General features: G+C 65.2%; 4 protein-coding genes across 6 annotated transcripts in view; 2 read left to right on the top strand and 2 right to left on the bottom strand.

Annotated features, from left to right (window-relative positions):
- The first annotated feature begins 652 nt into the window (after nt 1–652).
- On the top strand, nt 653–2,244 carry LOC132326813 (alpha-internexin-like). The gene is made up of 3 exons (XM_059845492.1): nt 653–1,108; nt 1,640–1,764; nt 1,828–2,244. Exons 1-3 carry the CDS (start codon nt 653–655, stop codon nt 1,877–1,879), a joined length of 633 nt encoding a protein of 210 aa, XP_059701475.1. The 3' UTR covers nt 1,880–2,244.
- Nucleotides 2,245–2,798: 554 nt separating this feature from the next.
- Nucleotides 2,799–4,723, bottom strand: LOC132326967 (interleukin-12 subunit beta-like). Its single transcript, XM_059845658.1, has 6 exons — nt 4,654–4,723; nt 4,125–4,346; nt 3,841–3,949; nt 3,576–3,757; nt 3,326–3,474; nt 2,799–3,054 (listed from the first exon to the last, which is right to left on the bottom strand). The coding sequence occupies exons 1-6, from the start codon at nt 4,721–4,723 to the stop codon at nt 2,914–2,916; spliced, it is 873 nt and encodes a 290-aa protein (XP_059701641.1). The 3' UTR covers nt 2,799–2,913.
- Nucleotides 4,724–6,309: 1,586 nt separating this feature from the next.
- Nucleotides 6,310–14,165, bottom strand: DQX1 (DEAQ-box RNA dependent ATPase 1). Its single transcript, XM_059845484.1, has 11 exons — nt 13,741–14,165; nt 11,922–12,115; nt 9,807–10,182; nt 9,386–9,622; nt 9,101–9,200; nt 8,845–9,000; nt 8,492–8,683; nt 8,276–8,401; nt 7,230–7,420; nt 6,958–7,148; nt 6,310–6,881 (listed from the first exon to the last, which is right to left on the bottom strand). The coding sequence occupies exons 1-11, from the start codon at nt 14,026–14,028 to the stop codon at nt 6,704–6,706; spliced, it is 2,229 nt and encodes a 742-aa protein (XP_059701467.1). The 5' UTR covers nt 14,029–14,165; the 3' UTR covers nt 6,310–6,703.
- Nucleotides 14,166–16,737: 2,572 nt separating this feature from the next.
- Nucleotides 16,738–24,285, top strand: part of LOC132326808 (dedicator of cytokinesis protein 2-like) — a 50,116-nt gene continuing 42,568 nt past the window's right edge. For all 3 annotated transcript variants that reach the window (XR_009486343.1, XM_059845483.1, XM_059845482.1), the window contains exons 1-17: nt 16,738–16,924; nt 18,392–18,475; nt 18,585–18,625; nt 18,787–18,842; nt 18,940–19,036; nt 19,125–19,273; nt 19,570–19,705; nt 19,794–19,948; nt 20,303–20,384; nt 21,243–21,378; nt 21,704–21,779; nt 21,968–22,047; nt 22,182–22,307; nt 22,391–22,515; nt 23,114–23,212; nt 23,597–23,669; nt 23,758–23,861. Coding sequence is in view for 2 of the 3 variants with exons in the window: in XM_059845483.1 (XP_059701466.1) it covers nt 16,885–16,924; nt 18,392–18,475; nt 18,585–18,625; nt 18,787–18,842; nt 18,940–19,036; nt 19,125–19,273; nt 19,570–19,705; nt 19,794–19,948; nt 20,303–20,384; nt 21,243–21,378; nt 21,704–21,779; nt 21,968–22,047; nt 22,182–22,307; nt 22,391–22,515; nt 23,114–23,212; nt 23,597–23,669; nt 23,758–23,861 (1,659 nt within the window). In the remaining variant the exon portion in view is untranslated. The remainder of the gene's footprint in view (nt 16,925–18,391; nt 18,476–18,584; nt 18,626–18,786; nt 18,843–18,939; nt 19,037–19,124; nt 19,274–19,569; nt 19,706–19,793; nt 19,949–20,302; nt 20,385–21,242; nt 21,379–21,703; nt 21,780–21,967; nt 22,048–22,181; nt 22,308–22,390; nt 22,516–23,113; nt 23,213–23,596; nt 23,670–23,757; nt 23,862–24,285) is intronic.

The raw sequence follows: 24,285 nt of genomic DNA, 5'->3' as shown, positions 1-24,285 counted from the left end.
TGTCTGTAGCCTCCTGCTTACACCCGTGGGAGCCAAGGGCTGGGCCTCTATACCCCATGGACGCCTGCAACTCCCTGCCCGGAGCCCTGGGAGCCCAGGGATGGGCCCCCATACCTGGCAGGGTTCTGCAGCTCCCCCACCAGCAGCTCCGTGGGCCCCACAGCCTCCAGCCCACCTGGAGCAGGGCGTGGACCTCCCTTTCCTGGTGCTGGAAGCCCCCCACCCTGGCAGCGGGGTCTGCACCACCCGCACCACTTGCCTTATCCCGGTCGGAGTTTGCTACCTCCGCCTTCCATCTGTGCACGAAGGACTTGGCCATACCGGCCCCACCCCGTGGTGGGACAGACTGACAATCTGGGCCCCCGGCCCTCCCCGCACTGGTCTGTCAGCTCCCTGGGCTTGAACATGCCCGTGCAGCCCCCCGCCATGGGCTCGGGGTGCCCTCCATGCTGACGGATTGCCCCAGTCCCTGATTGCCCCCGGGAGTCACCTCCCACAGACTGAGCCTGGGTGTGACCCACAGGACACTCGTGGGGTGCAGAGGGGCTGAATCCCCCCTTCTTCTGGCAAATCTCTGCACCCCCTCCCCAGTCACCCGCTAAGCGGGGGTTGCCCCCTCCAGGACCATCCAGCCCGACTACAGCCTCTGTTGATGATGATGGAGGGGATGAAGGGCGTGGCGGGGGGGGGGGGGGGGAACAACGGTGACCTTGACCCTGAACTCAACCTTGCACCCCACCCGCCGCCACCCGCGATGCCGCAGCCCCTCACCCCACTTTTGGGGGACAGGCTTCTGCGGGCTCCCCCTCTCCGTTGCTATCGGGAGGAGTCGGACACCCGGTACCGGCGGGATTGGCTGCGGTTCCGTGACGCGGAGGGGTGGAACCGCATTACCACCGGGATGAGCGCGGCCGAGGGCCGGCCCCGGTGCCGGTGGGGCGGCGGCGGCGAGGCGGTGCTCCGTGCCCGTGCTGAGGCCGCCGGTTACCGGAGGCTGCTGCGAGCCCGAGCCGCCGAGGTGGAGGCGTTGCGGGGGGCGGTGGGCGCGTTACACCGGCAGCTGGAGGGGCTGCGGGACCGGCGGAGCGGGGAGCTGGCCAAGTACCAGGTGCGGGATGGGAGGGGGCGGGGGGCGCCTGGGGGGCTGGGAGGGAGGGGGTTGGGGGCTGGGATTGGAGGAGGGGGGGGTGGATGTTTGGGGGGGGCGGTGCTGGAGCTGGATGCCCGGAGGGATGGGGAGAAGGGGGGGTGGGGATGGGGAGGGGCGGGGGTCAGGGGTCCGGATGGAGGTGGGGGGCCTCGGGAGGGATGGGGGAGTTCAGGCGGGACCGGGAGCTGGGGTTTGTATGGGTCGGGCCGCCGGGTGTCCCTATGGGTGGGTGTCGGGGCGGGGTTGGGAATCCCGTGGGTCCATGTGGGGTGGGGTCCGTGTAGGGCGGGGGTCTGCCCGGGGATCCGTGCGGGGTGGGGGGTGGTGCGGAGCTCCCGGGGCCGGGTCAGGGGTGCCGGGAGTCCGTGTAGGTGGGGTTCGGGCCAGGGCGGGGGTCCCTGTGGGGCCAGAGGTCACTGTGAGCGGGGGTCCGGCCGGGGATCCCGGGGGTCGCCCCGCGGCCCCGGCGCTGCTGACGGCCCGGCTCAGGAGCGGGTGGCGGAGCTGGAGCGGGAGATCGGGGCGGCGGAGGCGGAGATGGCCCGGTGCCTGCGGGAGTACCCGGCACTGCTGCGGCTGCGGATGGCGCTGGAGGCGGAGATCGCCGCGTACCGGTACGCGAGGGGGGCGCGGGGGGCACGGGGGGCGAGGGGCTTAGCCCGGCCCTTCTTTTCCAGGGAGATGCTGGAGAGCGAGGAGCTCCGCCTGGGCGGCTTGGCCCCGCCGTGAGCGGACCCCCGGAGCCCCGGTCCCACCACCGGACCCCGGCCCTGCCGTTACCACCGGACCAACGGTCCCGGGACCGGATCCTCAGCCCCACCACCGGACCCCGGTTCCTCCGCCGGACCCCAGACCCCCGATTCCTGCACCCCGGGCCACGGTTCCCTGGGACCCTCGGGACATCTCTGGACTCACGGAGCCCCGGTCCTTCTGTCCCCCCGTTCCACGGGTCCCCTGGACTTGTGCCCGCCTGCCCCGGGAGCCCCGGGAGGGCAGCGCCCGTGGGGACACGCACTCACCAGCCTCTCCGGGGAGGGGGTCCCGGCCCAGACCCGTGTGGAAGCACCTCAATAAAGCCCGTGGCATCACTCGGAGCCGGCCCAGCTGGAGGGGGGTGGGCAGCACCCCCGGCTGTGCTCCAGGGCTCTGTGGTGGGGTGGGGGCGTGGGGGGCTCCGTGGGCTCAGGGAGGGGTGTGGGTTCCCTCCTGCCTGGTGCAGCCCCTCACCCCCGAGCTGGGCACGGCACGGGGACACTGAGGGGGCGCATTGTGGGGCCACAGCTTCGGTAGGAACTGAGCCCCCCCAGTGGTGACGGGTGGCTCCTGACCCCCCGCTCCACTGTCAGCAGCACTTTGGGGTCAGGATGGGATCCTGCACCCCGGGATGTGGGGTCGGGGTGCTGCTCCTGTGCCTGGGGACGTTGTCCCACCGCAGTCCCCAGAAAGCAGGCAGAGCTGGGAGGGTTTTTGAGGGTAGGGGGAGTTCAGGGAAATGAACTGGGCAGGGTGTGGGGACCCTCTACCCCACCTGTCCCCGAGCCGGGCTGGAGCACGGGTGGAGCCTGTCCCAGCCATGCAGATGGACTCCAGGGCTGAGTCTTGTGCTGTGGGGGCCCAGCACCTCCCTTCCCACCGACACCGAGCAGGGTTTGTGGTGACAAAGAATTTTAATGGGGGGAAAATCCTTTTCCGAGCTGTAAAGGGATGGGGGTTCTGGGGAAAGGAGGTCTCCTGTTGTGGGGTCGGCACCCTCCAAGCCACTGTTATTGGGGTGCATCGAGGCCCATCCAGGCGCTCCAGGGGCTCCAGGCCGGGGGGGTGTAGGGGTCTCGGCAGCTGATTCGCACCCGTCCCGCTCCCACCGGCACCGGCGTCTCCTCCGCACCCTCCACGAACTGCTCAACCTGCAAAGGGGCAGGGCATGGTCTAGGGAGATCCTCGGGGAGGGGGACACAACACCCCCTGGCCCCGGCTGCGCTGGGGGGAGCAGGGGTGACAGCCAGGGGTGACAATTCATCACCCCAAGAAGGGAAGCAGCAGAGTGAGGAGGGGCTGTGGCTGAGCATCTTCCCAGGCACAGCGAGGAGTCAGGGATGGGGCAGGGGCAGGGCGGGCACAGGGGGCAGCCTGTGCAGGGTCCCCCCTGGGCAGAGACCCCCCCCCCCTCCCCGTTACCTGGGTGCCGTTGTGGAGCTCGTACTGTAGATGGTAGAGCAGTGCAAAGTAGGACTTGGGGAGCGGCCAGGAGGCCGGGGGGGCCCAGGCCAGGTGGAGCTGCTCCCCCCGCTGCTGCAGGATCAGCTCCTGGGGCGGATCAGGACGCACTGTGGACAGAGGGGGCTCAGAACAGGGGCTGAGACCCTCCCCCCGGAGCCTTCAGTGCCTCCCGGCCGCCCCCACCCCGCTGCTCCTGCCCTGAGCTCACCAATGTCGCGGAGGAAGAAATGCCTGGAGAGGTTGAGGTAGGAGGTGTCCGAGAGCCCCTCCAGGTGGAGCTGGAGCGGGCGCAGCTCCTCCCCGAAGGGGCAGAACAGGGGATCTGCCAGGCTGGCGTTGAACCGGCCGTGGTCACCGGCCACGGGCACCCACGGCCCCACGGAGCCATCGCTGTGGGGAGGGAGGTGTGAGCAGCTCTTAGGGCGGGGTGCCCGTGGTGCTGCTGTGGGTTTGGGGGGTCCCAGGGCACCCACCTGCGGATGAGGCGGGCACGGAAGACGGCAGAGGGGGGCCCGGGCCAGGAGCAGTGGAAGGAGCCGTTGTAGGACTCAGCCTGGCAGGACACATTGATCTCCTCCTCGCCTGAGGGGTTGAGGGGTGGCTGGTCAGGGGCTGCATGAGGCCAGGAGTGGTGCCCCCTCCCTGCAAGGGGCTCCCCCCGGCCCCACAGCCCTCATGCCCACCGGCTAGGCACGAGAATCTCCTGGTCGTCAGCCCTCCACCCCCTGCCATCACCCCCAGCCATGCCCCTCCTTACGGGTGCTGCTGACCACCACGTAGGTGGTGTCCAGCAGGACAGGGCCAGCCCAGCAGCTGTAGTTGCCCGTGGCTGGCAGGTCCAAGCCGAGGATGGTGAGCTGCTGGCCCTCAGGCACTAGCTCGGCCATGGGCTCCTCCTCCCCGTTCAGTGTCCAGGAGATGTGCTGCTCTGAAGTGTCACATCGCACCACCACGTCCTGGTTGAGCTTCCCCACCTGGACTGGAGGTGAGAGGCAGAGCCAGCGGTCATGATTGTCCCCCAAACTACCTTGGGTGGTGGCCTCACAACCACCCTGTCCCATGGTCCTCACCCTGCTCCTGCACTCCACATCCATCCCTCCACTCCCTCACCCCACATCACCCTCATGCTCATCCTCTAATCTCCCAGCAGAGCTGTCCCAGCCCCTATCAGAGGGATGTGGGTTTGGGATGTCCCCCACTCCCTCTGCTTCCTCTGCAGTCCCTGCAGCTGCCCCAGCCAGGTCCCCCCTCCAAGGCCTCCCCTGTGCCCCGGGAGCAGCACTCACACTTTGGGGGGAAGGCAGTCAGGGCTTCTGCAGGCACCAGGAACAGCAGCAGTCCCAGCAGCACCAGCATCTGGGAAGGAAAAGGGCAGGGAAGGGCAGTCCCAGTTGGATATAACCCAGGAGAGGACCAGCCAGGGCAGAGCCAGCCCTGGAAGCAGCACCCCCAAAGCAGGGTCCCCCCAAGCCCCCCCAGTCTGTGCCTACCTCTGCGTTGTCTCTGGTGGGCTCGGCAGAGCCGGGGGCTGCGCTCTTATACTGAGCTGGACTGCGTGGGGCTGTCCCAAGGTGCAGTCACAGCAGCATCACACTTCTCAGAACTGGAGGATGGGACCCATGCTCAGCCCCCTGCCTCCCACCCACACCACTGCTGGTACTTCCCAGTGGGGCAGGGGGCACCAGACACCCCCTGCCCTGCCCTGCCCCTGAATATGAGAGAATGGGTCCCCCTGGGAACAGCCGGGCAAGTGGCAGCACTGGGATGGTGTTGGGGTTTTGGGTGGTCCCTGCTCTCTTAGAGGGGTCCTGAGCCCCTGCAGCACCCGAGGGTCTGCACATCATCACTGTGTGCTGCACAGAACCCCCACAGTGCCCTGCTGTGGGGTGGGGGGACCCGTGGGGTCTATCAGCACCTGTGCCGGGGGTCTGGAGAGGGACAGCTTAGGGCTGGGCCCCTCTGGGTGGGTTGAGGAGAGGGGAGGGTTGTCACAGAGGCTCAGGGTGATGCCTCTAGCCTGGCACAGGTTGGCACATCCCTTCCCTCCCCTCCTCGGACCACTGCATGTCCCATGGGATGCTGTGCAGAGATGAGGACATGGGGACAGAGATATCAGGGTCACCAGCTGCCCGTTTGCCACCCCACTGATGCCAGCCCGTGTTGAGGGCAGACCCACCCTGGGGAGGGCAGCGCTGCACCCTTTCACGTACTTTCTGGAGTTCCTAGAAAGCAAAGGGGGAACTGGGGCTGTGGGAGGCTGGGGGAGCCCAGCTCTCACCTTTTGAGGCACTGTGGCCAGGACAGGGCAGTGGGACCTCCAAGGCCCCTCCCTGAGCAGAACCAAACCCCTGTGTGTGGGCTGAGGGGTGGGGACGGGGAGCCAGGACCCCCAGGCCCCATGCAGCAGCTCAGCCTTTGGCTGTAGCACTGTAGGGGACCCCAAAAGGAGATGGAGGGAGGAAGGGATGGGGTGCCTTGCCCGGGGGTGCCCCCGTGCCCTGCCCTGTCTGGGGGAAGCAGGCACTGGCAGCAGGTTCGGGGCCCTGCTCGCCCTCATCTCGCCAACCACAGCTTCCCCTTGGCTTCTGCAGAAGAACCACAACCACAGAGGGGAAGTCCTGAGGCAAAGGACAGGGATGCCCTCAGAGCCTCAGCATGGCTGGAACCCCAGCCTGGCACCCGAAACACGGGGTGGGAGGGGAGGGAGGCCTCACAGACAGAAACCATCCCCGGGACATGGGAGGAGCAGGGACAGAGCCCACCCTGGCCAGACCCTTCCGTGGTGATATCCCTCAGCAGGATGGACCCCACCCTGGCTGCACCCCTCTGTGGTGACGTCCCTGGGCAGGATGGACCCCACCCTGGCTGCACCCCTCTGTGGTGATATCCCCTGGCACGATGGACCCCACCCTCATTGCAGTCACATACACGAAACCAGGAGCAAAGGTCACAAAACTTTATACAGGAGGAGGGACCCGTGCGTGGCCCCTCGGCCCCGGGCGTGGGGGGAGTGGGACAGGCGATGCCTCCAGCCCCGCAGCACCCCGGGGAAAGACGGGGTGAAGGAGCCCAGTGGGGAGGGCCCACAACACTCCCCCGGCCGGGGCCAGCGCCCCCCAATCCACGCTCTGAGGTGCCGGGGTGGTCCCACGGCCGCTGGCCCACGACTGACGGCGGCGCGGCGCTGAGGCAGTGCCAGGCCGTGCCCGCGCCTCCCTGGGACACGGGACAGCCCCTGCGGCCACACAGCCCCCTTGGGGCCTCCCCGGAGCTCCCCTGTCCCCAGGGTCATGGCCAAGCCCAGGCAGCCCCACCGCGGGGCTCCGGTGCTCCGGCTCACTGCAGGGCGCAGATGTCCCCGTGCTCATCCTCGCGTCCGGCCCCCTCCGCCAGCTCCGCCTCTGCCGGCGCCTCCTCTGCCGCCACCACCTTCTCCCGCAGCTCCATCAGCAGGTCCCGGCCCTCGCTGGGAGGCAGGTTGCTCAGGTAGTACTGCGGGGCCAACTCCACCAGCCTGCGAGGACAGGGTGGGGTCAGCCAGCTGCAGGGACACCCTGTAAGGAAGGACCCGCCCCTCCCCGTCCCCTCACATTTGGGGCTGGATCTCCGAGACCACGCGCAGGCAGTTGTCCTGAGAGATGGTGAACTCGTGGTAGAGCACCCAGGGGGGCAGGCGGCGCGGGGGTGCCCGCAGCAGGTACCCACAGGCGGGGGCCAGGTGTGCCACGTGCTTGTGCGTCAGCATCACGTAGTTACCGGAGCCGTCGATGTCTCGGGCGATCTGAGAGGGACCAGCAGAGAGTGGGGTGGCTGGCACGCCCCAACATCTCCCCCATAACTCCCCACAAGGCCCTGGGCCCACCTTGAGGAAGTATCCGGAGATGAGGGCGCGCTGGATGTTGAGGGTGTTGGCGTCGGAGCCGAAGGCGGGCGGTGACACCGGGAGCTCGATGCGGCGCATGGCCTCGAGCAGCTCGGCGCGCACGGTGCCCGCCAGGCGCAGCGCCTCGGCACACAGCCCGTGCTTCCGGCACCAGCCCTCGTCCCCTGCGTCTGCAGGAGGGACAGCGGGGTCAGAAATGGGGGGACAGGGGTGGCACAGTGGGGGCTGTGATGTGGGGACAGGGGTGGGATAGTGGGGTCAGAAATGGGGGGACAGGGGTGGGACAGTGGGGCTGTGATGTGGGGACAGGGGTGGGATAGTGGGGTCAGAAATGGGGGGACAGGGGTGGGACAGTGGGGCTGTGATACGGGGACAGGGATGGGACAATGGGGTCAGAAATTGGGGGGACAGGGGTGGGACAGTGGGGCTGTGATGTGGGGACCGGGGTGGGACAGTGGGGCTGTGATGTGGAGACAAGGATGGGATAGTGGGGTCAGCGATGTGGGGACAGGGGTAGGACAGTGGGGGCTGTGACACAGGGACAGGGATGGGACAATGGGGTCAGCAATGTAGGGACAGGGGTGGGACAGTGGGGGGTGTCATATGGGGACAGGGATGGGACAATGGGGGCTGTGATATGGGAACAGGGCTATGGGACAATGGGGTCTGCAATGTGGGGACAAGGGTGGGATAGTGTGGGCCGTGATGTGGGGACAGGACAGTGGTGCCATGAGGTGGGGATAGGTGAGCAGAGAGCCTGCTGGGCTGGGGGCTTGGGGAACACAGAAGCACAGCTGCTCTCCCTGCCTGTGACCCCGTCACACAGTGGTGACAGGGACTGAGCCCCAAGGCTAGAGCTGGGACCCACAGATCCTCCCCCAGCCAGGCTGGGCGCTAGGATGGGGTCAGAAATGTAGCTCCAGGGCAGAGGCACATGAGGGGACACAACAGGAGATACAGGGGACACAAAGGGGTCTGTGGGATGCCCACAGGAGTGCAAGCCCCCCATCCTCTGCCACACTCACGCTGCTGGAAGGCATTGAAGATGTTGATGAGGGTGAAGTGGTCCCCGTTTGGATGCAGCAGCGCCCGCCGGCGCAGGGCCACAGCCTCCTCCAGGTGCGTGGACAGGGGCACGAAGCAGGGGGATGCTGGGGGTGGGCAGGGGGTCACTGTGTGTCCCCAGCACCTCCCTGGCAGTGCTGGCTCCTGAGGGCCACCCCAAGCCCCCCACAGGGTACCTGTGAGCATGGCAGCAAGGCTGACCATCTCCTCCACGCAGTCGAACTCGCAGGAGGCGATGAGGGCCTTGGCCAGCTGCGGGTCCAGGGGGAACTCCGACATGATGATCCCCACCTCCGACAGATTCCCGTCATCATCCAGGGCTGCCAGGTAGTCCAGGTCCTCCAGCGCTTGCATCAGCGACTCAGGGGCTGGGGTGGGACACCAGGCAGCTTTGCCCACTCTGTCCTGCACCTGCCAGGCTCCCAGTCCCTCCTCAGAGACAACCCAGACTGCAGTGATGGCCACAGCCACGGCTGCCCCATCCTGCCCCTCTGCTCCCCACACCAGGCCTGGCCCCCGTGGGCTCTACCTGGGCGGTCAAGGAAGTCACACTGGCCCATGTCGGCGATGTCCAGGCGCTTCAGCAGCAGCACGAGGCGGCTCAGGCTGGTCTCGCTGACGTGGGGCGCGGGGCTGGGGGGCAGGCGCTGCTCAAAGGCCTCTGAGTACAGGCGCAGGCAGGTGCCTGCAGGAGAGAGGCCATGAGGACAGGGACAGGTGGGGACAGGTGCCGGCCCAGGGGCTGCCGGCAGTCCTGAGGGGGGGACACTGGAGCAGGGGCTCACCTGGGGGGCTGCCAGCAGCTCGCTGCATGCGTGACTCGGCCTGGCTCCGGCTGATGGGCCGCAGCACCTGGGACTCGGCGCGGATGCGGGGGTTGTACACCTGCAGGGGAGGCTGTGAGTGGGACACTGCAGGGGACCCCTACCATCTCCCAAGGCCCCTCACCTGCCACTGCAGGGCCACTGCTGCCACCTCCCTGGGGCAGACCCCTCCTCCCAGCCCGGAACGTCACAGCCCACTGCACCCAGGGCAGACCCAGACCCCCACGTGTCCTCTGTCCCACTCACGCTGCGCAGCTCCAGCCCCGAGTCGATGACGAAGCGCACGGTGCCCAGCGAGAAGGACGAGTCCCCGAGCCAGTGGGTGACAATGACACGCCGCTCCCTGCTCTCCTCGGGTGTCTCGTAGAGTCTCTGTGCAGCCCGGCCCACCCCGGGGTGCAGCGGCAGCACCAGCAGCGGGCCCAGCGCCGGGCTCAGCGCCACAGCCTCCGTCTGGATGGCAGCGCAGCACTCGGAGATCTCCTGGACAAGGACAAGGGGGTACAGGTGACACCTGCTGACACCTGCCGTGTCCCCATTCCCAGGTTGTGCCATGCCTTGTGCCCACCTCCACTACAGAAGAGCAGCAGTGGCCCCTCCATCCTCTGGGCTCCCCACTGAGAGGAACCCCCCAAACCTCCCCTGCCCCTCTCCCCCATCAGCCCACCTGCTCACTGGCCAGGAAGACGAGGACGTGGCCGGGCTCCTGGCGCCGGTGGATGTCCAGCACGGCCTGACAGGCGGCGGCCACGCTCCCGTGAGCCGGCGGCTCCCGGTAGAGCAGCTGTGGCGGGGAGCCGTGCCCCGGCACCCGCACCACGGGCGGGTCCCCGCAGAAGGCGCGCAGCCGCGGCTCCAGGGCGGGCGAGGTGACCACGACGAGGCGCAGGGCCGGGCGCTGGCGCAGCACGTCCTTGAGCAGCCCCAGCAGCGCGTCCGTGGGCACCGTGCGCTCCTGCGCCTCGTCCAGCACCACCACCCCGTACTGCCGCAGCAGCGGCTCCGACGTCATCTCCCGCAGCAGCATCTCGTCCGAGCAGAACCTGACACGGCCCCCCCGACCCATCAGTGCAGACCCCTGGCTGGGGGGAACACTTCACCCCTCCCCAGAGCAGCCCCCTCCCCATGTCCCAGATTGCCAAGCAATGCGTATTCTATTTGCTCCTCCCATCGTGGTCACCATGTCACCATGCTGTCACCATGTCTGGGTTTGGAAAGCCAGGTGTGTGTTAAGGAACACAGGAGCCTCCCCTGAAATGGAAAATATAAACCCTCCCCACTCCTCTGAATTGCTATAAGTTTTAAATTGAGGGGCTCTCAGGCAACAAATATGGGAGCAGGAAATAACAGTTCTTTAACAGGGAAGAAAACAAAAGGATAAAATAAACAAAGCAGTAACCTAAAACAACATTGACAGAGTCAGAACACAACCTGACACCCTGTGGGTCAGGGTGTTGGTAGCAGTCCCATTGGAAATGTGGCTGCAGCCCTCCTGGAGTGTCAGGGGTGGTTCTGCTGGAGCAGGGATCCTGTAGAAGGGTGTAGTCTTCTCTGAAGATCCAGAGGAAGAGGCAGCTGCTGTTACTCTGGGAAATCCAGTGGAGAAGCTGTGCTGGTGTTCCAGAATCTCCTGATTATATTCAGGTAGGAATGCTTGGCTCATCCCCCTGGGCTTACATCTCCCAGTGGGATGCTGCAGTTCTTATCAGTCATGCAGTGACACTCAATGGCCTGTTATCAGCAGATGTCCCCTCCTGAGGGAGGAGTGATTGTAGAAGAGATAAGGCAAACTGCCCACTTGACAAAAGACAACTGCCATCCAGATGGTGATAGAATACATCTGGCCTTGCAATCTGGAACACACCACACTGTCACCATGCCACACGCCTTCCCTGGCATCCATCCTGGATTGCAAGGCAATGTGTGTGTTCTATTTGCCATCTGTCAGAGGTGGGGCAGTTATCTTCTGTTCATTGGGCAGTTTTCTTTACCTTTACCACAACCAATCCTCCCTCCAGGAGATCTCTGCTGTTAATGGACCATTAATCATCAATTATCTTCCGTTAATGGGCCAGTGAGTGTCCCTGCATGGCTGATCAAATTCCATCATCCCATTGGAAGATGCTCCGCCCAGGGGAGGAGCCAAGCATTCCTACCTGGATACAATCTCAGATTCTGGGACAACAGAACAACCTTGACACTGCATTCCCAGAGGAATAGCTGCCTCTTCCACTGGATTCCCAGAGGAAGACTACACCCTTTTCCACAGGATCCCTGCTCCACCAGAAGCATACCTGCCACTCCAAGGAGGGCTGCAGCAACAATTCCAACTGGACTGCTACCAACACCCTGATGACCAACAGGGTGTCAGCTCCTGTTCTGACTCTGTCAGTGTTATTTTGTTTTACTGCATTGTTAATTTTATTTTCATTTTCTTCCCTAATAAAGAACTGTTATTCCTACTCCTACATCTTCGCCTGAGAGCCCCTTAATTTCAAATTTATACCAATTCAGAGGGAGAGGGGTTTACATTCTCCTTTTTAGGGGAGGCTCCTGCATTCCTTAGCACACACCTTTGTTTTTCCAAACCGAGACAGCCCAGATCAGCCCCTCCCAGAGCAGCCCCCTCCCAGAGCAGCCCCCTCCCAGAGCAGCCCCTCCCCAGCGCAGCCCGCTCTGCTTCCCCCTGAGGCCAGCCTGGATTAAGGGATTAGGCGGAGCTCAGCAGGATTAGGGCGCCGTGCTCCCGCTCCCAGCACGGGCCCTGCTGTCCCTGCCCTACCTGAGGATGGTGTCAGCAGTGCAGCAGTCCTCATGGGGCACACAGTAGCCCACCTCGTGGCCCAGGTTCAGGTCCATCTCGTCGGCCACGCGCAGGGAGAGGCTGAGGGCGGCCAGGCTGTGGGGCTGAGTGCAGGCCACCAGTCCGTGGGCAAACGACATGGACAGGGCGTACTCAGTGCACCACTGAGGGATCTGTGGGGACAGGGCATGGGGTAACGTGGCTCCAGGACTGTCCCCTCCCCGCTGTGCCACTCCAAAGGGCACAAGGACCCTCCCCGTGGAGCTGGCTGCAGGATCTCCAGGGCCAGGGGCTGTCCAGAGGCACTCAAAGCTCAGGCAGTGTGAAAAATGTGTATTTTATGATTGGCTTTTCACAAATATGAAAATGAATGTTATATGTGTTATGTCAGAAAGTGATGTTGTATTAATTTTCTTAAATAGTGTATTAAATACAGTTTTAGGTTATAACAAAAGGTTAAAACAGAAACTATGCTATGTAAGATATTTTCTTAAAGGAAGAACTCGCAGCAAGATAGCAGCCACAGGACACCTGAATCTTTCAGAGAAAGGGAATTTATTTCTCCATTATCAGGAGAAACTAACTTCTTCCTGCCTCACTCAGCCCTGAAGACACTGGTTAGGATTAAGAGGAAGAAGCTGACACTGCCCAGACAGAATCCTGTGTTTGAATGGAATTTATGCATCATATATGAGGTGTAAGAATATGCAACAGGTTAGTGCTTTAAAGGGTTAATCCTCTGTTAAGGTGGGTCCTTTTCCTTATTTTGCCCAGAAAGACGTACCCAGACTGTTCCTAACTCTTTGTTTCTATTGTCTCTCATTGTCCTAATCCAAATTGTCCAAAATTTTTATTACTCTAATTATATTGCTATATTTATAACCATTTTATTACTATTATGCTTTTTAAATTTTAAAAACAAGTGATTGGCGTTTTTCACAGGCATGATCTTCCCTCTGCACTCCTGTCACCTCTGAGGCTCACAGTCTGTGACAGGAGCCCCAAGGCCCCACACCTGCAGCTTCCTGCCCCGGTGAGGGACACCACGACCCTACTCTCACACGAGGGACATGGGACAATGGCCTGGGAAAACCCACAGAGAGACAGGGAAGGGATCACCAGGGAGCAGCTGCTGGCCAAGTGCCCGGCCTGACGGTGTGGGACAGTGCCAAGGCCACGCAGATGTCCCTTTGGCACCAGGGACCTGAGTCCTGCTTCCTCCTGTCACCTCTGAGCCCGCCACGAGCAGTGCCTGTGCCTCAGTGCCCCCAGAGCCCTGAAGTTCCTGCAGGCAGGGAGCTGCACCCCAAAACACCGGCCCTGGGGCCCGCACAGGAGCTTTGATCCCCAAATCCGGCAGCGCCAGCCCAGCCCAGGAACTCAGCAGGTCACACCCAGGGAGCTGATTTGGTTGAGCACCTGGAGCCCAGGGCCAACACCCCGATAGCCCGGGGTGACCCAGCCCATCCCGGCCCCGCAGCAGCCACCGCAATCCCCTCCCGGGTCAAAGTCTGCCCAGTGCTGTCCCCAAGTGTCACCAGCAGCTGGGACCGGCTGCCCGGGCCAGCCCGCGGGGATTTGGGGGCCCAGCTCCTGGAGAGGCCATTCCCTGATCCCCCTGCCGCCTCCGGTGCCAGCGCTCCCCGGTTCGTGCCACGCTTTGCCCAGCCCCAGCACATCACGGTGCCCGCCCACCCCGCCGGGCTCCGTGCGGCGTTCCCGGGCACCCTGTCCGTGTGTCCCTCTCCATCCGCTCTGGGAGGATCAGACACCACAGCCCAGCAGCCCCCCGCCTCACCTGGGTGCTCTTCCCGGTACCGGGGGGCCCGGACACCAGCACGATGCCGCTGCTGCCCTCCAGGTGCTCCATGAAGCTGTACTTGGCGCTCCACACCGGCAGCTCCCGGCGCTGCCGCAGCAGCTCGTAGTACCGGGAGGAGAAGGGCAGCCCATCGTAGGGGTTCACCTCCAGGTCGCCGTCGCAGCCCAGAGACGGCTCTTCATCCTCCTCCTCCTCCTCCTCCTCCAGCGCGGAGCCGGGGCCGCTTGGCCCGGGCAGGGGAGCCGGGGCCCCGGAGCCGGCCATGGCGGGGACACCGGAGCTGCGAGGGCGGGCGGGGGTGGAGCGGGACCGGCGCTGACCCACCCCCGCCTACGTACCGGGAAAGCGCCCGGTGCAGCCCAGTGCCACGTCCCGTCCCGCGGGGAGGGGGGGACCCGCGGACACCGGGGACGGGCGGGGGATGCGGGCACAGAGGCACGGACAGGGGTGACACGGCCGCGGAGATCAGGAACAGAACCGGAGTGTGGGGGATCGGGAGAACCGGGAAAGGGGATGGGGCACCGGGAGAGCCCTGCAAGATCGAGCAGAGTGCGGAGACCGGACAGGGCTGTGCGTGGGGACAGCACCGAGGCAGGGTACAAGGGTTGCGGGACAGGGCGGACACCTTGGGAGGGTCGGACCCGAACGGCACGGGCCGGACTGGGTCGGCGGAGCACCTGTACGGGACGGTCCGGACCGGGCACCTGAGCACCGGCACCGGGCCAGACCTCAGCAGAGCGGAGCGGGCGGGCGGGTCAGGGGCGGGTCAGGGGCGGGTTCCCCGTACCCCCTCAGGGCCGCGGCCCCGGTTCCGGCCCCGGTTCCGGTTCCGGTCCCGCCGCTCACCTGCGCGCGCCACCGCGGGCCCTGCCGGGGGACACGGCCACGTGACCCTGGCGTCGTCACGTGCCCCGCCCGCGGCAGCCAATCAGCGCCCGCGGCGGGCGGGGCCCGGATGTGGCGGCGGGACGGGAGCGGACGGAGCGAGCCGGGACCCCGGTACCCCCGGCACCGCTCCCGCCTCCCGCCTCCCGCCTCCCGCCTCCCGCCTCCGCTGCCAGTTCCGCCCTGCGCCTCCCAGCCGGGCGCGGCTGCGGCCTGAGCCCCCCCGCAGCCCCTATTCGGAGCGGGCTTCCCGGTGCCGCACGTTTCGGTGCTGGTGCGGGGCATCCCGTACTGGATCTGGGCATCCCGGTGCGGGACCGGGCGTACCGAAGTTGAGCATCTTGTACCGGCGTAGCAGTGCCGGGCATTTCCATACAGAACATCTTATACTGCTGTGGGATGTACCGGAGCCGGACATCCCGTACCGGTGTCGGTCCTTCCGTACCGGAGCATCCCGCAACGGTGCTGCTCATACTGGTGCCGGCATCCCGCTGCCGGAACGGGGCATCCCGTACCAGCACGGGGCGTATCGGGGCCTGGCATCCCAATGCCGGACATCCCGTACCGGCGCCTCGCACCCGAAGCGCCTCCCGGTGGGACCGGCAGGTGGAGCTCCCTGACCGGCGAACGGCCCTGCCTGAGCTCCCGCTGGGACCGCGCACCGGGCAGCGTCGGCTGGGGACCGAGCGGTGCCTGCTGGCTCCGGCACTGCGGAGATCTGGAACCGGGAACCTCGGGGGCTACGGGGAGTGCCAGCCTGCGGTTCCTGCTCACCGGGAGCCCCGGTGGCCGTGCCACGCCGGTGCCGGTGCCACATTTCCTTCTGCTCCCCCCGGTGCGAGCAGCTCCGTGCAGCGGCGCGGATCTGGCGGCGCGTCCCGGGCTTTGCCGTGCGGGGCGGTCGCTCCGGTGGCCGCTCCCGCTCCTCCGTGTGCGCCGTCTCACCTCGGCCCGGACGGTGCCACCGGAGCGGCGATGCCCGTTTTTGGCTGATCCCGGTCTCCCTCTCCCGCCCGGCTCTCTGGCTCCTCTCATGGCCGGCTTTGGGTCAGGGGTGTCTGTCCTGGGCTGGGGGTGACCCCAGAGCAGGCTCAGGTCACAGAGGGGGTTTGGGGACATGCAAGGGGGGGATGCAGGGAAGGAGCCGAGTGCTGGCTCCGAGGGGCTGATGGAGAGAGACCCGTGGCAGTCTATGGGAGCAGAGCAGGGTTTGAGGGGCTCAGAGGGTCCCAGGGCAGTGTGGCCAGGAGGGGGTGAGGGTCTGGCCGAGTCTCCATCCCTGTGGAGCCACCAAGTGCAGGCAGCAGCAGGAGGAAGGGGCTGGTGCTGTGTGGGTGCTCCACGGGCTCTCCTGGTGCTGCAGGAGCCCAGGGCTGGACAGGGATGGAAATATGGACAAGCCAGAGCCAGCCACGATTGTATTTGTGTTGCCCCCAGACGAAGGAAGGAATGATGAATCTGACTCCATGTGCTCTGAAGACTAATTTATTATTTTATGGTACTATATTCTATTAAAGAATGCTATACTAAACTATAGTAAAGAATACAGAAAGGATAGAGACAGATGGCTAAAAAGATAATAATGAAAACTCCTGACACTCTCCAGAGTCCTGACACAGCTTGGCCCTGATTGGCCAAAGAGTGAAAACAACTCCCAGCAGAATCCAATGGAACAATCACCTGTGGGTGACAAATCCCCAAACACATTCCACATGAGCACAGCACAGGAGAAACAAATGAGAGAAGAATTGTTTTCCTTTTCTCTGAGGCTTCTCATCTTCCCAGGAGAAAAATCCTGGGCAAAGGGATTTTTCAGAGAATGTGAATGCCACAAGCCACGATGGCAGAAACCTTGTGCCAGCAGTGCCAGCAAGGAGCCTCACAGCTGGCACATGCCCACGGCTCCTCATGGAGCACTCTGTGCTCCCAGCTCCAGCCCCAAGTCCTGCTCTTGGTCACTCAAAGGTGTCACCGTGCCACCACGACCCACTCAGTGACCAGAGAGTGCCCTCTGAGCCCAGACCCTTGGCTGGGTGTCGTGGGAGTCCCAGGGGCTCCATCCCCACCCTGCTGCTCGTGGCAGGACAGGACGGTGGGGTGGGACCACGCTGAGGAAGCGGAGGTTTCACAAGCCAGGGGGGTACACGTGACACAGGGAGGGTGGCAGGAGGAACCACCCGTGGCTCCGCAGCGCCCCGGTCCCCGCGGCACGGCCCCGGTGCTGTCCCGGTGGCCATGGCGCCCTGGCTGCCCACCAAGGAGAAGTTTGGCGTGGGTGAGTGGGGGCTGTGGGGGTTCCACTCGGCTGGAGGGGCGCAGGGCTGGCGGAATGGGGTGCTCAGGGTGAGGTGACATCCGTGGTACCTCCGTGGCCGTGCTGGTGGCAGCTGGGTGGTGGCGCTGTGAGGTGATGGAGGAGGGGACCGGGTCCGGGCGGTGGTGGCGCTGGCTGGGTGCAGGAACAAGCAGGAGCTGCAGGGCTGGTGACAGAAGGCTCAGGGAAGGTGGCCAAGCAGGACAGGTGCCAGCAGCACCCACGCACCAGGAGGCTCCAGGGCTGCTGCTGCTGGGGGTGGGAAGCACTGGGCTGGGGGCTTGGCTTCCCTCCAGGCTCTGGGCTCAGCCCGGCTGCTGAGGCTCTGGGGGAGCCTTGAGACACCCCAAGAATTTTCCTCAGGTTCCAGCTGGGGCTTTGCAGCTGCCTCGGCATTGGTGATGGCAAAGCCCTGGGCACCCCCGTTCCTTGCAGCACTCCCAGTTTGGGCTCCCTGTGCTCTGCACGAGCCCTGAGCTCCCCCAGTCCCTGCAGCACCCCCAACTTCTGCCGGCTCCGGCAGCCCTGCGCTTCTTCCCGTTTCTTGTGGGGCCGTTTCCTGCACCCTTCCCTTGCACTCTCTGCAGTGCTGGAGCGAGAGCTGAGCTGCTGCGGGGTCCTGGGGAGTGTCTGTGAGAGGGCTGAGCTGCTGCAGGGTCCTGGGGAGTGTCTGTGAGAGGGCTGAGCTGCTGCTGCTCCCGGCATGGGGAGTTCAGGGTGATGGGAGGGGTCCTGTGCGACCTCGGGTCTCCCAGTGCCAGGTGGGTCTGGGGGTGCTGCAGTGTGAGCTGGCCCTGCCTGAGGCTCAGGGTGGGCACAGGCATGGTCCTGGCAGGGACCCCTGGGTGCAGGGACTGTCCCCCAATCTGGAGGCCAAACCAGGGCTGCCTGCCTCAGAGCTGTCCCTGGGGCCAGAAATAGTGACAGGGACAACCACAGCACAGCCGGCAGGAAGCCGCTGGTCACCGAGAGCACCACCCCCCTCCCCTGTCACCAGCTCTGCTGTTCCTGGACAGACCTGTCCCTGGGCCACCAGACCTGTCCCTGGGCCACCAGACCTGTCCCTGGGCCACCAGACCTGGACCTGGGCCACCAGCCCCGGGCAGGGGCTCAGCTGGCACTTGTCTCCCCACACTGCTTGTGCCAGGAGCAGGACCACCCGCATCCAGGCTGTGGGTGGAGGCAGAGGGGTCCCATAAGGGAGCCCTGAGTGCCAAAAAGGGGCTGGTGGCTTCTGCTGTGCCCGGCCCTGTGTGGGGTCGGGGTGCTCGGGGGTCTCATCCCCGAGCTATTTGTGGGGCCGGGGCTCTGAACGGGGTCTGTAGGGTCACCCATGGGGGGCTGGCTGTGGGGTGCAGGTGCCCAGGGCCTGGGGGCTGCTGAGGGGCTCCAGGCAGGGATCCCAACTCCCAGCCCCTCTTCCCACAGCCGTGTGGAACTTCCCGCGCACCAAGGAGCATCACCTCCCGCTGCAGATCGGGGAGATGGTGCACATCCTGCAGGCCTCCGAGGGTAAGGGGGACCCCCGGGTGCACCCCAGCGTTGGTTCCTGCACCCTCCTTTGTCCCTGAGCTGGGGCCAGGACCCCCAGCCTGGCTGACGATGTCCCCTCCCCTGGCAGGCTGGTACTGCGGGTACTCGCTCCGGAACAGGGCTGCCCGGGTAGGTGAGGGGCTGCTGGGGTTTGGTGGCAGGAGGGACACTGCTGGTGGCTTTCTGTCCCTGCTGGGTGTCTGGGGGGGGCAGGCTGGGCACACTGTGGCATTGGCAGCCCCCAGCTGTGCCCCCCTGAGGGGAATCTCTGATGGCTCTGGCTCCCTCAGGGCATCTTCCCAGCCTCGCTGATCCGGCTGAAGGGCACCACGGTGGAGCAGCGGGGGTAGGTGCAGGGGGCAGGGGTGGGGGGCTCCACCTTCTGCCCCCTGCGGGCTCCCTGCAGTGCTGGGGCACTCCAGGGCTCCCTGTGCCTCCCCCAGGCTGGAGGAGAGCGTGGTGCCCTCCGACATGCCCATGGTGCAGGAGATCACCACCACGCTGCGGGAGTGGGCCACCATCTGGAAGCAGCTCTATGTGGTGAGGGATGAGGGTCTGGCTCTGGGGGGGATCTGGGGCAGGGTGGGGGAGCCCCGGTAGCCCCGGTGACCCCGTGGTGGTGCTGCAGGCCGGGCAGACGGAGCGCTACGGGCAGGTGAAGAGGATGATGCAGGAGCTGATGGAGCAGCGCTCGCAGCTGCTCTCGGGGACGCTGCCCAAGGACCAGCTCCTGCGGCTCAGGAAGGAGGTCACCGGCAAGATGGACTATGGCAACAAGTGAGGGTGGGGACAGGGACCTCAAATCTGCCTCTGGCACAGGCTGTGTGGTGCCCAGGTGTGCTCCCTGGTGTCCTGGCTGGCTGGGGACAGTAAGTGTGCCACCAGCTGCTCAAGCCACCTGGCCGAAGGCTATGGCTGGGACAGGAATGTTCCTGGTGCTGCCACCTCCTGTCCCCTTCCCCAGCAGGATCTGTCCTGTCCCCTCAGACCCTGTGCCAGGACAAGTGAGTCCTGGTGGGACACACAGGCCCGTGTGCCCCCAGTCCTGCCTCACCCCACCCCTGCCCCTGCAGGATCCTCGCGCTGGACCTGGTGGTGCGGGATGAGGATGAGAACATCCTGGACCCCGACAGGACCAGCGTCATCAGCCTCTTCCAGGCTCACAGGAGGGCAGCACAGACCCTCAGCCAGCGCATCCAGGAGGAGACGGTGAGGCTGCTGCCAGCCCTGCGTCCAGAGCGTGATGTCCCCTGTGCCAGGGGAGGTGACAGGGGCTGAGCCACCTCGTGCCCCCCAGAGCTCGCAGCAGAGAGCACCGGGCCATGGCACCCACGGGGCTGCTTCGCCCTCCCACAACCTCTACTTGTGTGTCCGTAACTTCGTCTGCCACATCGGGGAGGAGGCGCAGCTCTTCATGGCGCTGTACGACCCCGGCGAGCAGCGCATCATCAGGTGGGGGCTCAGGACAGACCCCTGTCCCCGCCCCTGCTGTGCTGGGTGCTTGTCCTGCTGCCCCCTGTGGCGTTCCCCCCAGGCTGCCCGTCCTGCCCAGCCCAGAAGGACCCAGCGGGTGTCACAAGGGGATGGGACATGTCCCTTCCTTTGTCATGGCGTGCCAGCCATGCAGCCATATCCCACGGGACAGCCCATCCCTGTCCTGCCCCAGGCACTGGTGAGGTGACAGCCAGGCTGGGCCAGTGCCTGTGCCACGACGGGGGACACTGTTGGGCTGAGGGGTCGGTGCGGTGGGAGCTGGCGGGGGCTCTGCCACCCCCGTGCCCACCTCAACCATCACCCGCCCCGCAGCGAGAACTACGTGATCCGCTGGGCCAGCACCGGCGTCCCCCAGGACATCGAGCTGCTCAACAACCTCAAGGTGGTGTTCACGGTGAGCGCTGACCCCGGGGGAGCCGCGCTGCCCTCCTGCAGATCTGCTCCCCCCCGCGGCATTTTGGGTGCCCCGTGTCCCCCCCGGGTCAGTCCCCCTGCTCGGGGACCCCCAGCCCCTTCGCTGATCCCTGACGTGGCACCCGCCGTGGCGCTGCCCCTCGAGGTCCCCTCCCGGTGCTGGGGGTCCCGGGGTCCCCTCTCGGTGCTGGGGGTCCCGAGGTGTCCCGTCCCCGCTCGTCCCCCTCCCCCCGCTGCTGACTCAGCGCTTTGGCTGCAGCGCAGCGCTGACCCTCGGGACGCCGCGGAGCCATCGATATGCAAATGAGGCGAGGAAATCAATGTTAATGAGCAGCATCAGCACTTCGGCTCCGCTGCCGCCCCCCGGCTCTCGCCCATCTCCGCCCTCTGCTCTGCTCTGCTCGCTGCCGATGTGTCCCCACGCGTTGTGGCGTGTCCCTATCCCTTGTCCTTAGCGCCGCTGGGAGGTTTTGGCGCAGGGGCAGCCCCCGAGGGACCCGATCCCCTCCCCGGTGTCTCCGGAGCTGGGGTACAGGGCCACCCTGACATCCTCACACCATGCCAGGTTGCCCCCCGCTTGCCAAACTGCCTGGTCTAGGGTGACCCGTTGGGACCGTCAGTCCTGGCATTGTCCCCACCGCGGGGCTTTGGGACTCCTGGGGTGCACAGGAGCCCCCAGGACAGCGGGGCTGTGTCCCCACTGTCCCCACAGTGCAGGGCAGCAGGGACGCTCTGTGCCCACTGACTCCCCCTGGGCACCCCCGAGGTCACCTGGCGCTGGCACTGGCAGGTCCCCTGCGGTGCTGCCAGGGTGACACGGCCCCTGTGTGTCCCCCAGGACCTGGGCAGCACGGACCTGAAGCGGGAGCGGCTGTTCCTGGTGTGCCAGATCATCCGGGTGGGGCGCATGGACCTGCGCGATAGCCACAGCCGCAAGCTCAGCACGGGGCTGCGTCGGCCCTTCGGCATCTCAGGTGGGGCTGGGCTCCATGGGACCCCAGGGACCACTGTGCCACCACCCTGGCACCTCCCCACAAGCCCTGCGATGTCCTTGGGCTGCTCCCGCTGTCCCTTTTCCCTGCCGGCAGATCCTAACCCCATGGTTGTCCCGACACTGTCCCCCCCGGGGCTGTCCCTGCCCAAGGGACACAACACCCGCCCTGTCCTGGCACAGGGGACCCCCTGAGCAGCCCTGAGGAGCTCCCCTGCCTTCACCTCCCCCCACGATCCTGTTCTGAGCATGGATCACTGGGCTGGGAGTGCCACCCCTGGCACGGCGCCACCTCTGTGTCACTGCAGTGATGGACATCACCGACATCACCAAGGGGACGTGTGACAGCGACGAGGACAAGCAGCACTTCATCCCCGTCCACCTGTGAGCCCCGAGGGCGGGGGAAGTGCTGGGGGGGCAGGGAGCAGCACCCCAGGGCCTGGCTGGCATGGGGACACTGCCTGGCTGGCGTGGGGACACCGCCTGGCTGGCGTGGGGACACCAGCTGCCAGGGGACAAGAGGTGCAAGGACCAAAGAGAAAAGGTTTTTCCCCTGAACGTGGCTTTCCCAGGGTGGCTGCTGATGGTGATTTCCTTCATAACATGATCCGGAAGGCGGTGGAGGGGAAGGACATCAACCACAAGGGACAAGGTAGGGACCCTGTGTCCCCTGGGCCCATGAGACTCCTCCTCGGGCCATCTGCTTGTCACATCAGGCAGTCCCTGCAGGGTCGAGGACTTGTGTGGACCCTGTCACTCCTTGAAAAATCCCTGTGGTCCCTGCAGGGCTCTGGGTGTCCCTGAAGGTGCTCTGGGGAGACCTGAGCCAGGTGAGGAAGGACCACCCACACCTGGTGGACCGCAGCACGGCAGTGGCTCGCAAGCTGGGCTACCCAGAGGTCATAATGCCAGGCAAGCGTGGTGGGGACAATCCTGGGGGTCCCTGGGGGTGGCAGAGTGGCGGCAGGAGCGGGCTGACAGGGCTGTTCCCTCAGGTGATGTCAGGAACGACATCTACCTGACACTGGTGCAGGGGGAGTTTGACAAGGGCAGCAAGAAGACGCAGAAGAACGTGGAGGTGACCGTGTGTGTCTGTGACGAGGCAGGAAACGTGGTGCAGGTATGGCAGGTGTCCCCTGTGTCACCTCACCTCGGGTATGGCAGGTGTCCCCTGAGTCACCTTACCTCGGGCAGAGCCAGCAGCTCCAGTAGCAAAACCGGCTGGAGGAGCCACTGGAGTTGTCCAAAATAAAGATCTGGGAATAGAATAAAGATATGGAAAAGTGACAATAAGGATATGGGATAGAGAGAAAAGTGTCCTGCCTTGGGGACAGCCAGACCCCCTGGCCATCCCCAGTGCCCCCAGGCATCCATCCCCAGTTCAGGAAGGAGCTGGGAGCAGGCAGGAGGGCAGGGGGGGTCAGACCCAAGTGTCACCTCCCCAGGCTGGCTCTTGTCACCATCCAGGTGTTCTGACACCAATCCTTACCTGGCTCCTGAGGAATGGGCTGGAATTGCATTCTCCATCTCTGTCCCTAGGGCCATGCCCTGATGTGCTCTGGGAGGGCCATGTGTCCCCTCGGAGGTGGCACCAGGCCTGTCAGCTTAGGAAGGTGTGGGCAGGGGGGGTTGGGGCGTGGCCGGGGCTGACAGGGACCGGAATTGTCCCCTCCCTGTGAGGTCATTTGGGCTGATCCCGAGGTGTCTCCTCCTGGCAGAACGTGATCCACGCGGGAGCAGGGGACAGCCCCAGCAGCCACTACCGCTCTGTTGTCTACTACCAGCAGCGGCACCAGCGCTGGATGGAGACCCTGAAGGTCTGGGGACACAGGGGCTGGGGTGGGACAGCCCTGCAGCCCCTCCAGGCTGTGGCACTCGCTCCTCCTGCTGCTGTAGGGGGTCCCTTTCAGGACAGGCATTTTGGGGGGCAGTGCTTGGTCCCATCTCGGGGATGATGGAGGTGCTGCCAGGGTCACAGCGTGACCCCTGGATGGGCACCCAGTCCTGGGGATGGGCACTGCAGCCCTGTCCCCATCCCAGTGCCTCCAGTCCAGCCTCACTGGTTGACTGGGAAGGACGTGGGGTTGGTTTGCAGCAATGGATGGTCTGGCACAGCCCCTGCCTGGGCACAGAGGGGCATTGCCCAGGTGGGGGCACAGCCCCTGCCCCCTGCCCTCACCTTGGCACACCTTCCCACCCAGATCGCTGTTCCCATCGAGGATGTGCACAGGACCCACCTGAGGTTCACCTTCCGCCACCGCTCCTCCAGCGACTGTGAGTGTCCCCTGCTGCCAGCACTGCCTGTCCCTGCCTGGGGACGTGTCCTTGGTCCCCTCCAGCTCCCCCTCACGTGTCCCCCCAGCCAAGGACCGGAGTGAGCGGATTTTCTGCATGGCCTTTGTGAGGCTGATGCGCCCCGACGGCACCACGCTGCGGGATGGGGAGCACGACCTGGTGCTCTACAAGGTATGGGGGGGCCCCAGAGCCCCCTGAATTGGGGGGGGCTGTGGGACAGCTGCACTTCTGGGGCCAGGGTCCCAGCCCCTGCCTGAGCCACGGCGCTGGTGGCACGTGCCCAAAGTCCCCGAGGGTTTGCGGTGCCTCCCCGCTGTCCTCGCTGTCCTTGGTGGCAGGAGCTCCCTGCACACAGTGTCTCCAATCCCTGCTGCTCCTCTGGAATGCCAAGTTTGCTTTGGGAGAAGGTGATTTAAGCCTTTGTGACGGGCAGGGAACGTCCCCGTGGTGTGGCTGATTCACCTGATTTCACCAGCCCTGGCACTGCTCGGGTTTGCTCTGAGAGAATGGAGGGGAGGCAGAATCTCTGCTCATTTGGGAAAAACCCTGTCAGCTTTAATGTGAAGGTGCTGCCCCCTTCTCTGGTGTCCCCTCC

This window comes from Haemorhous mexicanus, chromosome 4 (assembly GCF_027477595.1).
Source record: "Haemorhous mexicanus isolate bHaeMex1 chromosome 4, bHaeMex1.pri, whole genome shotgun sequence".
Lineage (NCBI taxonomy): Eukaryota > Metazoa > Chordata > Aves > Passeriformes > Fringillidae > Haemorhous > Haemorhous mexicanus.
Note: the sequence above shows the minus strand (reverse complement) of the source record. Positions and strands in the feature narration are given on the sequence as shown.

Bases quoted from the DNA above. Each gene is read 5' to 3' on its own strand.
- LOC132326813 (XM_059845492.1), top strand. From the start codon at position 653: ATGATGATGGAGGGGATGAAGGGCGTGGCGGGGGGGGGGGGGGGGAAC. The intron at 1,109-1,639 runs GTGCGGGATGGG...GGCCCGGCTCAG, and splicing joins GGGAGCTGGCCAAGTACCAG to GAGCGGGTGGCGGAGCTGGA. The intron at 1,765-1,827 runs GTACGCGAGGGG...CTTCTTTTCCAG, and splicing joins GCGGAGATCGCCGCGTACCG to GGAGATGCTGGAGAGCGAGG.
- LOC132326967 (XM_059845658.1), bottom strand. From the start codon at position 4,723: ATGCTGGTGCTGCTGGGACTGCTGCTGTTCCTGGTGCCTGCAGAAGCC. The intron at 3,475-3,575 runs GTGAGCTCAGGG...CTCTGTCCACAG, and splicing joins TTTCTTCCTCCGCGACATTG to TGCGTCCTGATCCGCCCCAG. The intron at 3,055-3,325 runs GTAACGGGGAGG...GCCCCTTTGCAG, and splicing joins AGCTCCACAACGGCACCCAG to GTTGAGCAGTTCGTGGAGGG.
- DQX1 (XM_059845484.1), bottom strand. From the start codon at position 14,028: ATGGCCGGCTCCGGGGCCCCGGCTCCCCTGCCCGGGCCAAGCGGCCCC. The intron at 9,001-9,100 runs GTGAGCCCCTGC...TCTCTCCTGCAG, and splicing joins AGCTGCTGGCAGCCCCCCAG to GCACCTGCCTGCGCCTGTAC. The intron at 8,402-8,491 runs GTACCCTGTGGG...GCCCACCCCCAG, and splicing joins CCTTGCTGCCATGCTCACAG to CATCCCCCTGCTTCGTGCCC.